Source organism: Muntiacus reevesi, chromosome 1, assembly GCF_963930625.1.
Source record: "Muntiacus reevesi chromosome 1, mMunRee1.1, whole genome shotgun sequence".
NCBI classification, from domain to species: Eukaryota; Metazoa; Chordata; class Mammalia; order Artiodactyla; family Cervidae; genus Muntiacus; species Muntiacus reevesi.
The window spans coordinates 197645722-197659284 of NC_089249.1; the positions used below are offsets into that span (position 1 = coordinate 197645722).

General features: G+C 51.8%; 1 protein-coding gene across 1 annotated transcript; it reads left to right on the forward strand.

The window, feature by feature from the left end:
• The first annotated feature begins 1143 nt into the window (after positions 1-1143).
• Positions 1144-13240, forward strand: ZNRF4 (zinc and ring finger 4). Its single transcript, XM_065919123.1, has 2 exons — positions 1144-1187; positions 11824-13240. Exons 1-2 carry the CDS (start codon positions 1144-1146, stop codon positions 13238-13240), a joined length of 1461 nt encoding a protein of 486 aa, XP_065775195.1.
• Positions 13241-13563: the final 323 nt, after the last annotated feature.

The following is a 13563-nucleotide window of genomic DNA, read 5'->3' on the forward strand; positions in this document are numbered from 1 at the left end:
CTCTTGAGACCCAAGGCTGGGCTCAGAGTTGAAGGAATGGGAACCCTCCTTGCCCGTCTCTGTGTTTCAGTTTCCCCATCAACAAAAAAAGAAGTCTTGAGGTCACTGGGGGCATCTCTGAGTTCCTTCATTTATACCCTGCATGGAGTCCCTAACCAAACCATTTCATGGCTTTGAGCCTTTGTATGTAAAGTGCAGGGCTGAAAAAAGAAGGAATAAGTTCTGAGCATGGGGGGGGGGGGGGTGGTAACCATTGTTCTTCTTTGATGCTCCATCCCCAGCTCCCAGGACAGAGCCCAGAGCTCAACAAACAGTAATTATACCCTCCTCATCACAGCTGAACTGATTGAGCACCTTCTGTAGTATACCTGGCTCCACAGTGAGAACATTATAAGGATTTTAGATCTCATTTAAGCTTTGAAGCAGCCGTATGATATAGGATAGTATTATTTTCTCTGTCTTGCAAATGGGAAACTGAGACTCAGAGAGGTGAAGACAGTCACCCCAGATCACACAACCAGGAAATTGTCAAGGCTCAGTTGGGCCAGATCTCTCCGATCTCAAGTGTGTGTTCTAAACTGCCGCATTCTACAGCCCCAAGAAACATCTGTTGAATGAATAAATGAGTGTTGATTGATCCTTTTGGAAGGGGGAGGGGACTCATGGCTGCTTTCCATAATGACATAGGGGCCTCCAGTTCCCCTCCTCCCAAGTGTAAGGTCATGCCCAGACCCATTGCCACCCCCTACATCTTCCTGAAACAGCTGTCACCTTGCAAGGAGGCAGCCAGGGAAATTCATTCCTCCACTGAACCCAGAGCAAAATCTCCCGATCTCCTTGAGACCTCTCCAGCAGGGGAAGGAATGAAGAAAGACAGGGAGGACATGAGAGGATGGAAGGTGAGGGGGAGGGGAGGGCAAACTCCCCCGTGTCCCCTTGCAGCCTCCTTTAAAAACAAAATATTAAAAAACAAGAGAACTGCGTGTGTGCGCGTGCACGCACAAATCTATGAAATATTTAGGTGGCGCCCAGTGTGTTTATGGCCATAATTAATCTTGTGTCTCGTTGGCGGAGAGCAAAACGTTAAGAAATTACTTTTCGGGGCCTGGGTGAAGTGCAGGCTGGCAAGTCTCCTTTCCCGGGATGGAGGCTGTGGAGGGCGAGGCTGGGGAGGATGGGGATCTGAGGTAAGCTTGTGGCCCTGGACTGTAGCCTCAGGAAACTTCTCCTAAATTCCCCCTCCCCCATTACAGCCACCCAGGAAGTTTCCAGCCTGGCTGGTGCCCCTTGCACTCCGGTGCCAAGTGCTTGCCCTTTTTATTTTTTTGGTGTTTGTTGGTTATTTCATTCGTCTTTATAGCTTTATCGTTTGCTGTTGTTCAGTTGCTCCGTCGTGTCCGACTCTTTGTGACCCCATGGACTGCAGCACACCAGGCTTCCCTGTCCTTCACTATCTCCGGGAGCTTGCTCAAAAGTCGTGTCCATTGAGTCGGTGATGCCTTCTAACCATCTCGTCCTCTGTCATCCCCTTCTCCTCCTGCCCTCAATCTTTCCCAGCATCAAGGTCTTTCCCAATGACTCAGCTCTTCACATCAGGTGGCTAAAGTACTGGAGCTTCAGCATCAGCATCAATCGTTCCAATGACTATCCAGGGTTGATTTCCTTTAGGATGGACTGGTTTGATCTCCTTGCTGTTCAAAGGACTCTCAAGAGTCTTTTCCAACCCCACAGTTCAAAAGCATCAATTCTTCGGTGCTCAGCCTCCTTTCTGGTCCAGCTCTCACATCCATGCATGACTACTGGAAACACCATAGCTTTCTTACTTACGCACGAGGTATGGTTTCCATACAGTAAAATACAAGCACTCACGATGTGAGTGGGGTGTGTTTTCGGGCGGGTGCACATCACCCCAGGGTTTCTCTCGGGGCCCTTTGTAACTTTTCCCTACTCCCTCTCCTCCCCACCTCTAGCCCCGCCCCCTTTTAAGCAACCACCTGTCTGATTTGGGTCACCCTGCACTAGTTTGTATTTTCTGGGTAGCATTCTTCTTTCTGGCTCCCCTGTCATTGCCTGCCTCAGTGCTTCATTTCTCTGCGCGGCTGAGGAACGTTCTTTGGCTCACACGGACCCTGGTTTGCTTATCCGTTTGCCTACTGATGGACAGTTTGGTGGTTTCCAGTTTGAGGTTGCTCTCAGTCTTGCTCCTGAGCAAATCCCTAGGAGTGGAATTGCTGGGTCACTAGGGGCTTCCCAGGTGGTGCTAATGGTAAGGAACCCACCTGCCAATCCCTGGGTGGGGAAGATCCCCTGGAGGAGGACACGGCAACCCCCTCCAGTGTTCTTGCCTGGAGAATCCCATGGATGGAGGAACCTGGCGGGCTACAGTCCGTAGGTCGCAAAGAGTCAGACACGACTGAAGCTACTAAGCACAAATGCAGGGTAGGTGTATATTTCACATTTTAAGAAGTTAGTTTAAATTTGGGAAATGTGATGACAGGACGGGCAAAGCTGGGGGTGGAGCATATATTTACACCTGGGAGACAACTCCGTCCCAAGGAGGGGAGGTGGAAGACAGGCTGTGTGGCTGGGGCGTGGCAGAGCTGGGACTCGAACCCAGACTGTCTGTGTCAGGAATGTCACCCGTGGGCTATACTCTGTCAAACTGGGATAAATGCATGTGGCGTCTTAGTGTCTCTCTCACATCTTGGCTGTGAGCAGCTCTGGTTCTGCATGAGGGCCAGGTGTCCAGTAGGGACCTAATAATATCTCACTTAATAATAATATCTCACTCCTTCCTGAGTTGGAAGCCCCAGTGGCTCCCCAGTGCCTTCAGGATAAAGCTTAAATTCCAAAATGCACCTACAGGTCCATTCCAATTCTGGCCTTTCCTCTTCCTGCTGTGCCAGCCTTCTTGCTGTTTGCGGAATACCCACACATGGTCCTGCCACAGGGCCCTTGCACCTGCCATTGCCTCTGCCTGGAATGCTCCATGCTTGATTTGCACATGGGCAGTTCCTCCTCTTCCTTTAGGTCTCAGCTCAAAAGTCACCTCCTCAGGACTTCCCTGGTGCTTTATGGTTAAAGCTCCACTCTCCCGATGCAGGGGGTCTGGGTTTGTTCCCTAGTCAGGGAATGTGGATCCCACACACTGCAACTACAGAAGCCCATGGACCACAGTGAGCACCCCACAGGATAACAAAGACCCAGCACAGCCAAAAAAGGAAAAAGTCGTCTCCTCCAGGAAGTCCTCCCTGACCTCCCTGACTTCCCTGCCTAAACCAGCTCCACCCAGTCTCCTCTGTGGTATATATCACCCCGTGGTTTCCTCTCTCTGGTTCTTTTTCTTCTCTGAATTTCTACAATACATTGATTTACTTAGAAAGCTTTTTACACATTTACATAATGCTCACTGTCACCTGATTCTGAGCACACACTTCATGTGTCATAAATCATCTAAACTTTATTTGGGGCTGTGCTGGGTCTTAGTTGCTGCTCAGGTTTTTCTCTAGCTGTGGTGAATGGGGGCTACCCTAGTTGCGGTGCGTGGGTTTCTTATTGCAGTGGCTTCTTTCATTATGGAGCGCGGGCCATAGGGTGTGTGGCCTCCACTAGTTAGGTACTTGGGCTCAGTCACTGTGGCTCCCAGGCTCTACAGCACAGGCTCAGTAGTTGTGGTGCTTGGGCTTAGTTGCTCTGCGGCATGTGGGGTCTTCCTGAATCGGGGATCAAACCTGAGTCTCCTGCATTGGCAGGCAGATTCTTTACCACGGAACCACCAGGGAAACTCTTAATTCATCTAAATTTTTAAAGAACTCCTGCGCTGGGTAATGTTGTTATTTCCATGTATAGATGAGGAAATTGAGACCCGGAGAGTTTCGGGCCTCAGATCCAGGAGGCCTCTGAGCTCTGGGGGTATGCACTTGTGGTCTGTCGCCCCACAGGACTGGCCTGAGCCGTCCTCAGCGGTGTGCCTCAGCATGGTGGATAAACAGCTCCAGCTTTTAAAACTTTTATGTATTTGTTCTTTAGCAGCGCCTTGGGGCATGTGGGATCTTAGTTCTGTGACCAGGGATTGAACCCACATCCCCTGCAGGTGGGAGCGTGGGTTCTTAACCACTGGACCACCGGGGACATCCCAAACAGCCCCTGCTTTTTACAGATGAAGCAGCAGAAGTCCCAGGAGTAGTGGCAGGGCTAGCTTTAAAACTGCTTCTTGGACTTGCTAACCCCATGTCCTGTACCATCCCCAGAGCCCCCCAGACTGTGAGCCCCAGAGCCTTGGAGGAGGCTTGGCGGGTGCTAGCTCAGACGGCGAACAGATGCTCGCTATTTTAAACCCACTGTTTAACTCATTAAGACAGCTGTTTCCCATCCCCAAAGTCGGTGGAATTAGAATTAAATTCATTCCAGAATTAAACACACACATACATACACACGCGCATACCCGCCACCATTTGGAGGAGAAACTTATTAGCATTTAGGCAAGCTGTGCCTTCAAGCCTGGGGACGGGGCTGGGCTTCCGCCTGACAAGTTAGATCATGGCCCAGCGGTTGCCAGCTGGGCTGGTGGCCAGGGTGGCCCGAGGGCCCAGATTCCTGTGTGTACCCAGGCTTCCACTGTTAAAAGTACAGCTGCCAACTGGATGCCCCCCATTCACCCCCCCAACCGCCCAGCCCAGACTTCTGCCTGACCTCTCAGTCCCAGGGCACCGAGGCAAAGCTCAGCATTTGCACTTGAACTGACTTTCCCTCCTGAGACCCCATCTCCACCTGACACTCACATCTGAGACAGATCTCATCTGTCCTTCCTTCTCTCCCTTCACCTCTTGTATCCAAAGAGTCAGGACTTACCGGTGATGCCATTTCTAGGCAGCTATGTCCCCTACTGCTACTGCACTAGTCCGAGCCTCCATTACCTCCAGCCTGAATGACTGTTCTTGCCTCCTTCCTGGACTCCTGGCTTCCACTCTTACTCCCAACCAGCTGTTTTCCCTCAGCAGCCAAAGGGATTTGCTAGTTCCTCAGTCGGTTATGCCACTATCTCACTTAAAATCCTCTAGTGCAGGGCTTGTCCAGTAGAACTTTCTGTGACCGATAGAATGTTCCAGACCTGTGCCACCAAACATGGTCACTCACAGGTGGCCACAGAACAGTTGAAATGTGGCATGTATGAGTGAGGAAGGAAATTTTTATTGTGTTTTATGTTTTTAATGTTTTAATGCTAATTTTTAAATGTTTCATTTTAATGCACTGAAGTAAGCCCAGGTTGCTGGTGGCTGCCATATCAGTCAGAGCAGGACTAAAGGTTCATCAGCTGTTAGTGGCTGGCCCAGATACCCTGGGTCTTCCCCATTTTCTCTGCACTGCTGGCTGGGATCCCAGTTCAGATGCTCTGCCTGAGCCTGCTTTGCTCAGGGCAGGTGAGGAGCATCTCAAGAGTTCATGCCATCCCCTTCAGAAGCCCCCAGCCAATGGCCAGCAGGAGCAGGAGTGTACATACCCCAGTTCCCTCGTCCCTCGAGCCACGCAACTTTGCAGTTCATGCTCGACAGAGGCCCCAGTGGGACTGAGCCCCCTCTGCCCGCCACAGCCACCTAATCACGAATGCACCCTGGACAGGCTCCCTCCATCCCTCTCATGCTCCCTGGCTCCTCTTGGCATCCTGATGTTACCTCCCACGTGAACTGCTTGCATCCCAAACCTTGTCTCCGGGCTACCTGCTGTTCCTTCTCCCCTTTTCTTCCTTCCTCCTCCGTCCTCTCCTCCTCCTTTTTAGTGCCTTAAGCCTCTTTTTAAAAAATGTTTTGTTTCAGAATAATTTCATTTTCTTTTATTACTTTTATTTATTTATTTTTGGCTGTGCTGGGTCTTCGTTGTTGCCCGCAGGCTTTCTCCCGCTGTGGCACACGGGCTTAGTTGCCTTGCAGCACGTGGGATCTTTCCAGACAAGGGGTAGAACCCGTGTTCCCTGCATCCGGTAGGCAGATTCTTAACCACTGGGCCACTAGGAAAGTCCTGGAATGATTTTAGGTTTACAGAAAAGTTGTAGAAAAACAAATGGCAGGAAGCAGAGAGTTCCTACATATCCTCAACCCAGCTTCCCCTCCTGTTAACGTCATATATTGCCTGCTAGGATGATCAAAACCAGGATTTAGTACAGGTAGAATATTATTAACAAACCTACAGACCTCATTTGAGTTTCAGTAGTTTTTTCTGGGAGTGTCCCCTTCCTGGTCCAGGACCCCACCCAGAGTCACTCATTCATCTCTTCATCACATTGCCTGGCATCCTTCATGCCAGAATAGTTCCTCAGTCTTTCCATGTCTTCCACGACCTTAAATTTGTGAAGAACACTGGCCAGGATTTTGCAGAAGGTCTCTCAACTCGGATCTGTCTGATGTCAGCTCATGGTTGGACTGGGATTGTGTGTTTCTCCCCAGAATCCCCCAGGGGACTGATGTTGCATCCTCCTTGGTGTAGGATGTCAGGAGACTCCAGAAGTCGCTGAGTCTCATCAGCAGTGATACTATGATCATGTGGTCAGGACATGTGACTCCCCTCTCCCCTGGAAAATTAGCTTCTTACCTTTCAACTTTGTAAATATCTTGAGAGGTCCCCTTTTGATTGATTGATTTTTGATTCGATATGTCCCCTACATACAAATGAGTTCCATTCCAAAAGCCCTTTCATAAGTCCAATGAACTCGTAAGTCCAATAAAGTTAGCCTGAGGTGTCAGTCACTCAGTCGTGTCTGACCCTTTGCAACGCCATGGACTGTGCAGCCCACCAGGCCCCTCTGTCCAGGGAATTCTCCAGGCAAGAATACTGGAGTGGGTTGCCATTCCCTTCTCCAGGGAATCTTCCTGACCCAGGGATCAAACCTGGGTCTGCTGCATTGCAGGTGGATTCTTTACTGTCTGAGCCGCCAGGGAAGCCCTCGTTAGCCTAGGTACTTCACTAATACAATCAGCTGTGTGGTACTGTAATGCATTTTACACAAACCAAACAACACATAAACAAACACCTAAAGTAAAACATCTTTAATCTTACAGTACAGTACCTTAAAAAGTACAGTAGCACAATACAATGGCTGGCACGCAGGGGCAGGCATCGAGTGAAGAGGCAAGAAGAGTTACTGACTGAAGAAGCTAGAGGAGGTGGGAGGTGGGAGAGCTGAAGGATCGTCAGCGATAGGAGACAGAGGGCAGGCTGCAGGGTCACTCATGCCTGACGTTGATGGCATAGCTTCTGGTTCCTTGTGGATTCAACTCTATCCACCCTCCTGAAAATAACAATCCAACGATGTCTTGGTAGTAGCTTTTTTTTTTTTTCTTCATCATAGATGACACGGCAGCTACTGAATTGCAATCTGAATGGCTGTTGCAGTTTCCGTGTACTGTTCTGCATTTGGTCCTGTGCTTCAAAAAACGAACGGAGCCTCCTGAAATCAACAAAACCCCTTACCATCTCCTGCACCACAAATCCCTTCGGTTCTTCAGCTGCTTCTTCCTCTTGTTGCTCCACTCCCTCAATTATTTTCACTTTTGTTTCCATCATTATCACTTGGCACTTCTTAGCAGTACCAGCTGCATCGCTACTGCTTTTATGCTTGCTTCCGGACATCCAGAAAGTGAAAGTGAAAGTGTTAGTTACTCAGTCGTGTCCAACTCTCTGTGATCCCGTGGACTGTAGCCCACCAGGCTCCTCTGTCCAGGGAATTCTCCAGGCAAAAATACTGGAGTGGGTTGCCATTCCCTCTCCAGGAGACCTTCCCCACCCAGGGATCCAACCTGGGTCTCCCATATTGTGGGCAGACTCTTAACTAACTGAGCCACCAGGGAAGCTTCCAGACATCCTGGACTTGAAATAAAGATGCTGTACTCTCTACTCTCTCCTGCAAAGTCCACAAAAGCACAGCGACTCGTAGAGGATGCTCACACGTGACATATTGCAGAACTAAGCTCTGCAATATGACCTGCAAACACCCGTCTGCATCTTTGAAATTTAGCAGCTCGAAGGTTCGTGTGTAGGGGACTTTACTGTACTTTGTTATGGCAGCCCTAACAAACGAATACACCCTGTTTATTAACTGCCCATCTTTGGAGAACTCTGTCTTGAACTTTTCCCTATCGTGCACCTGTTCCTTTGTTTACCAAATACTCTCTAAAGATCGACATTTTATCTTTCCTTAAAAAGATTGTCGAGTCATAAACGAAAAACCTCTATCACTTGCCACAAAGGGAAGGGACCCACAAGAAACAAAGATACAGAAAACAAAATGATGCCGCAAAATGTCAATGGGGAAGGGAAGGAACTTCCCTGGTAATTCAGTCTTTAAGACTCTGCGTTTGCAATGCAGAGGGACTCAAGTTCAATCCCTGGTTGGAGAGCTAGGGTCCCACATGCCTCATGGTGTGGTCAGAAAATTAAAAAAAAAAAAAGTGCCCATGGAGCCAAGGACCTGTATCTTAGGAAAATTAGCCATCGCCAGAAAGACATTAAAGACAGTAGCACCAAACAAAACGTGCTCCAAGTAAGCCCCAGGGGAAGGCATTGTTAGAGAGTGATGCCTCTCACCTCATGGTACCGGCTCCATTCAAGGACGCCTCCCCTTTTGACCTTCCTGCCCACTCACTCATTCAGGGCTATAATCCCATGTTATCCTCTCTCTGTCCCATTCCCCAGTCCTTCCCCTGGTTCTCCCGCTGCCTCCGTGGCTTCTCCCCCTCTCCTTGTCTCTCCAGCCCACCCTGCATCCAACAACCAGAGGGTTCTTTCAGAAACACAAAACTTTCTTTATTTCAGGAGTCATAAGTGAATTCACTCCCATCGTAAGAAGATTCAAACAGTGCAGAAATATAGAGAGCAGAAATGAGAGATATGTCTCTATTCTGATCTTTTCTAAGGCTCCTCATCAGTGTCTGTGTAAATTCTAAAGCAAGAGACATTCAAGGTTTGGGTCGGGTCCTGTCCTTACTTCCCCTATCTCTCTCCCATCTTTCAATAAGACCCTCTTCTTAGCCACTCTGACGGCCTGCCATATCCAACAGTTCAACTCTAACTCACTCACTCAGTCTCACTGCAGGACCTTTGCACATGCCCTTTGCATTCCCAGCATGTTGTTCTCCACCCCCTCACTCCAGCTTCATTCTTCCTCACCCTTCGGTCTCAATGTGCCGACACCTTGTGTCTGGTTGGCCTCACCCAGATGTGGACCCTTGGGACAAAGATTCCAACTGTGCATTCATTTCTACACCTGCCATGACCAGAAGCTCCCTCACAGTTGTGGAGGCTGGAAGTCCAAAATCAGGATATCAGCAGGGTCCGTTTCTTCTTGCTGGCTGAGAAGGAGAATCTGTTTCCCACCTCCCTCCTAGCGTCTGGTGGTTACTGGCTACCCTCGACATTTCCTTGGTGCCACATCACTGGAATCTCTCCCTCTGTTGTCACATGGACTTCTGCCTGTTTGACTCCTGTGTCTCTTCTCTATCTTTGGCTGAGGGCTGCTCTGGAAAGTATTAAACCAACAGAGACAACCTAAAGAATTAAGTAGCCATCCTGGTGAAGTGTGGTTGAGGAGAGAGAATTCTGTTCCCGGCAGAGGGAACAGCATTTGCAAAGTTGTAGAGGTTAGTAAATCATGATGCATTCAGAGCATTGAATTGCTTTGAGGGGCTTCCCTGGTGGCACAGTTGGATAAGAATCCGCCTGCCAATGCAGGGGACAGGAGTTCAATCCCTGGTTCAGGAAGATCCCGCATGCCTCAGAGCAGCTCAGCCTGTGTGCCACAACTATTGAACCTGTGCCCTAGAGCCCATGTGCCACAACTACCGGAGACCACCCACATTGAGCCCGTGCTCTGCAACGAGAGAAGCCACTGCAATGAGAAGCGTGCCAGCGCAGCAAACAGTAGCCCTTGCTCACCACAACTAGAGAAAGCCCGTGCAAAGCAATGAAGACCCAGCGCAGCCAAAAATAGTAAAATTTTTGAAAAGAAAATTATTGAGGTTTTGGAGACTGGCAGGGGCTTGACCATGCAGAGCTGTGTCAGACACAGAAAGGAACTTGGATTTCATCAAGAGGGCAAGGGGGAGCCATGGGAGAGTTTAGAGCATGGGAGGGACCAGAGGATTAAACTTTAGAAATATGCTTGACTGCCATGCGGTGATGAACTGAAAGTGTTGTGAACTGGAGGCAAGTCTGTTATGGGAGAATGAAAAATTCAGACCCTAAGGGCTTCCCTGGTGGCTCAAATGGTAAAGAATCTACCTGCAGGGCAGGAGACCTGGGTTAATCCCTGGATCAGGAAGATCCCCTGGAGAAGGTAATGGCAACCCACTCCAGTATTCTTACCTGGGAAATCCCATGGACAGAGGAGCCTGGCAGGCTATAGTCCTTGGGGTCACAAAGGGTCGGACATGACTGAGCAACTAACACACACATGATGAACGCCAATCAGGCATCATCTCATTTAATTTTCTGACCGCCGACCTTACGAGGCACGTTGCTCATCATTACACCCATCTGAAAGATCTAGAGACTAGAGCCCAGACAGCTTCAGTGACTTACCTGGTCTCACATAAGCTTGTTAATGACAGAGCTGTGATTCAGGGCTTGAGTAGACTGCCCAGCCAGGTGACAGACTCTCAGTGGGAGATCTGGGATAAAGAGTTGGGAGGGGACATGAGGCTGATGGCCAGCGCTCTGGATGAGGAACAAGGGACAGTTGGAGACCTGGATAGAGAGGAAGATCTAAGCTGAGAGAATAAAGCTGGTTCAGGTGGTCTCCGGGACCTAATGCCTGATGATCCGAGTTGGAGCTGATGTAATCATAATAAAAATCAAGTGCACAATAATTGTAATGCACTTGAGTCATCCTGAAACCATCCTCCCACCCCCAGTCCACAGCAAATTTGTATTCCATGAAATGGGTGTGTGTGTGTACACTCAGTTGTGTCTGACTCTGTGACCCCATGGACTGTAGCTCACCAGGCTCCTCTGTCCGTGGGATTCTTCAGGCAGGAATACTGGAATGGGTTGCCATGTCCTACCCCAGGGAATCTTCCCTACCCAGGGACTGAACCCTTGTCTCTTGCATCTCATGCACCGGCAGGCAGATTCTTTACCATAGGCACCACCTGGGAAGCCCCTGGAAACAGATCCCTGGTGCCAAAAAAGGTTGGGGGCCGCTGGTCTCCCCAGTGATGGGGACTTGGTCCACCCACTCCTGCTAGCCCAGCCCTAACATTGCACTTCTTCCACCCCTCCCATCTCGTCGGTTAGACCCTGAGGACATAAGAACTGAGACCTGAAGGGTAAGAAAAAGGCGGCCACGGGGAGGAAGGGCCTTCCAGGCTGAGGGCACAGACCATGCATAGGCGCTGGAGCAGGATTGTGCTGGGTATATTCATGGAAGAACATCAGGGAGGCCTGTGTGTCTGGAGCAGAGTGAGCAAGGGGGAGGGAGAGAGGAGGCCTGGGATTTGGGCTTTAAAACCTCATGGGCAGAGGGTGCCCTGAACAAGTCTAAGTCCCCTGGGAATCTCGAAATGGGTGAACATTGACCCCCTTCTTCAGTGGGTCTCTAGGAGGCTTGGGGAGATGATGATGGCAGAATGTCAGTGTGAAGGCTGGATTCACGTCATGGTGGGGAGTGTGGGCTGCCAAACCACTCTGTGGTACCCCTGAGCTTTACCCTTACAAGGTCCAGGAGCTAGGGGTGTGCTGAGACTTCTAGAAGTTTTTTTCCAAGGTTGCCCAGCCCCCAGGTCAGAGCCCCAGGAAATCTGTCTGGGCAGGGGGTGGAGGGAGTGGATGTAACAGGACGATGTCACAGAGGCTGGGGGCATCTAGAACCCTGGGGGCTCCTGGTCTCAGCGTCATCTGCCAGGAAGGCTGCCTGGGTAGGTCATCTCCTCCTGGGACCAGCCTTCAAGGACAGAATGCGAGCCTGGCTGCCCCCAGGAGCCGTTTCCGTGTAGGACCACCAGGGTCCCCACTGCTCTGCTCAACTGCCTCTGAGCCGCCCTTTCAAGTTCACCTCCATTCCTTCCCTGGCCACGGGTCCCCTGGGAGGCCCTGGAGATGCCCAGAGGCCTCCCGTTGGCGGTCCCCAGCGGGACCTAGCTCCACGCTGCAGCCGGAGAAGGACGGGCCAGCCATGGGGCGGCAACAGCCAGCTGTGGCCCTGGGGGCAGTCAGGATCTCGCTGATCCTGCTGGGGTTGCTCGCTCCCTCACAGGCAGTGGTGCGGGTCGTGCTGGATGGCAACTCAAGCACGGTGGACTTTGAGGATCTGCCAGCCCTGTTCGGGGCGCCCCTTGCCCCCGGGGGCATGCGAGGCTACCTGATGGAGGCCAAGCCAGCCAACGCATGCCATCCCATTCAGGGCCCGCTGCTGGGCAACGGCTCCCTGGGCGCCATCGTGCTGATCCGCCGATACGACTGCACGTTCGACCTCAAGGTGCTGCACGCCCAGCGGGCCGGCTTCGAGGCGGCTATTGTGCACAATGTGCGCTCCGACGACCTGGTGCGCATGGCCCACGTGTATGAGGACCTGCGGCAGCAGATCGCCATCCCCTCGGTGTTCGTGGGCGAGGCTGCTTCCCAGGACCTGCGGGTCATCATGCGCTGTGACAAGTCAGCCCACGTCGTCCTGCTGCCCGACTACCCGCCCCGCGCGGACCTGGACTGCCACCCGGTGCTGGCCGTCTCCTGGGTGCTGGGCCGTGCCCTGGCCCTGCTCACCAGCGCTGTCTTTGTCCTGCGGCGCCTGTGGCATTGGCTCTGGAGCTGGCGGGCCAGCGGGCAGGCTGTCAAGGCACAGGCCACCCAGAGGGCCCAGGTGCGCACCTTCACCAGGTGTAACGACCTCTGCGCCATCTGCCTGGATGAGTACGAGGAAGGCGACCGCCTCAAGGTCCTGCCCTGCTCCCATACCTACCACTGCAAGTGCATCGACCCCTGGTTCTCCCAGGCTGTCCGGCGCTCCTGTCCCATGTGCAAGCAGTCAGTGGCCGGCACGGAGGACGGCTCTGACTCCACTGTCGACAGCTACAGGGACGAGGAAGACCCCTCGCTGTCCGGCCGCCAGACCCCGATCTGGGCTGTCCAGGCCCGGCTGCGCTCCCGGAGGCTGGCTCTGCTGACCCGAGCCACCTCCCGGCGCCGCTGTAGTGCCTCCTCCGTGGGGGAGGCAGAGGCCAGTGCGCCCTTGGAGGGGCCCCCAGAACCCCACTGAGACCCGTCAGCCCCAGGCTGGTAGAAATCCGGGTGGACAGGGTGGAAGGAAGGCATGTTTTTAGCCCGGAGACTAGATAATAAAGTGGGTTTGAAAGCGGATTCTCCCCCTGGCTGCTCTGGGGCTGCCCAGTCCCTCATACTACCCATGTGGCAAGTCCCAGCTGAGCTGGCTCCTGGCATCCGAGGGTGAGTGAGGGGATGTGGGGGTGGGAGGGTGGTCTTCTCAGGGACATTATGTACATCATCCCCATAGTGGTCCTGTGACGGGGCCACCGTGCCTCAGTTCAAATTCTGGGTTCACAGGGCCTGATTCCTAATATT

Bases quoted from the DNA above. Each gene is read 5' to 3' on its own strand.
- ZNRF4 (XM_065919123.1), top strand. From the start codon at position 1,144: ATGGAGGCTGTGGAGGGCGAGGCTGGGGAGGATGGGGATCTGAG. The intron at 1,188-11,823 runs GTAAGCTTGTGG...TGGATGTAACAG, and splicing joins GGGGAGGATGGGGATCTGAG to GACGATGTCACAGAGGCTGG.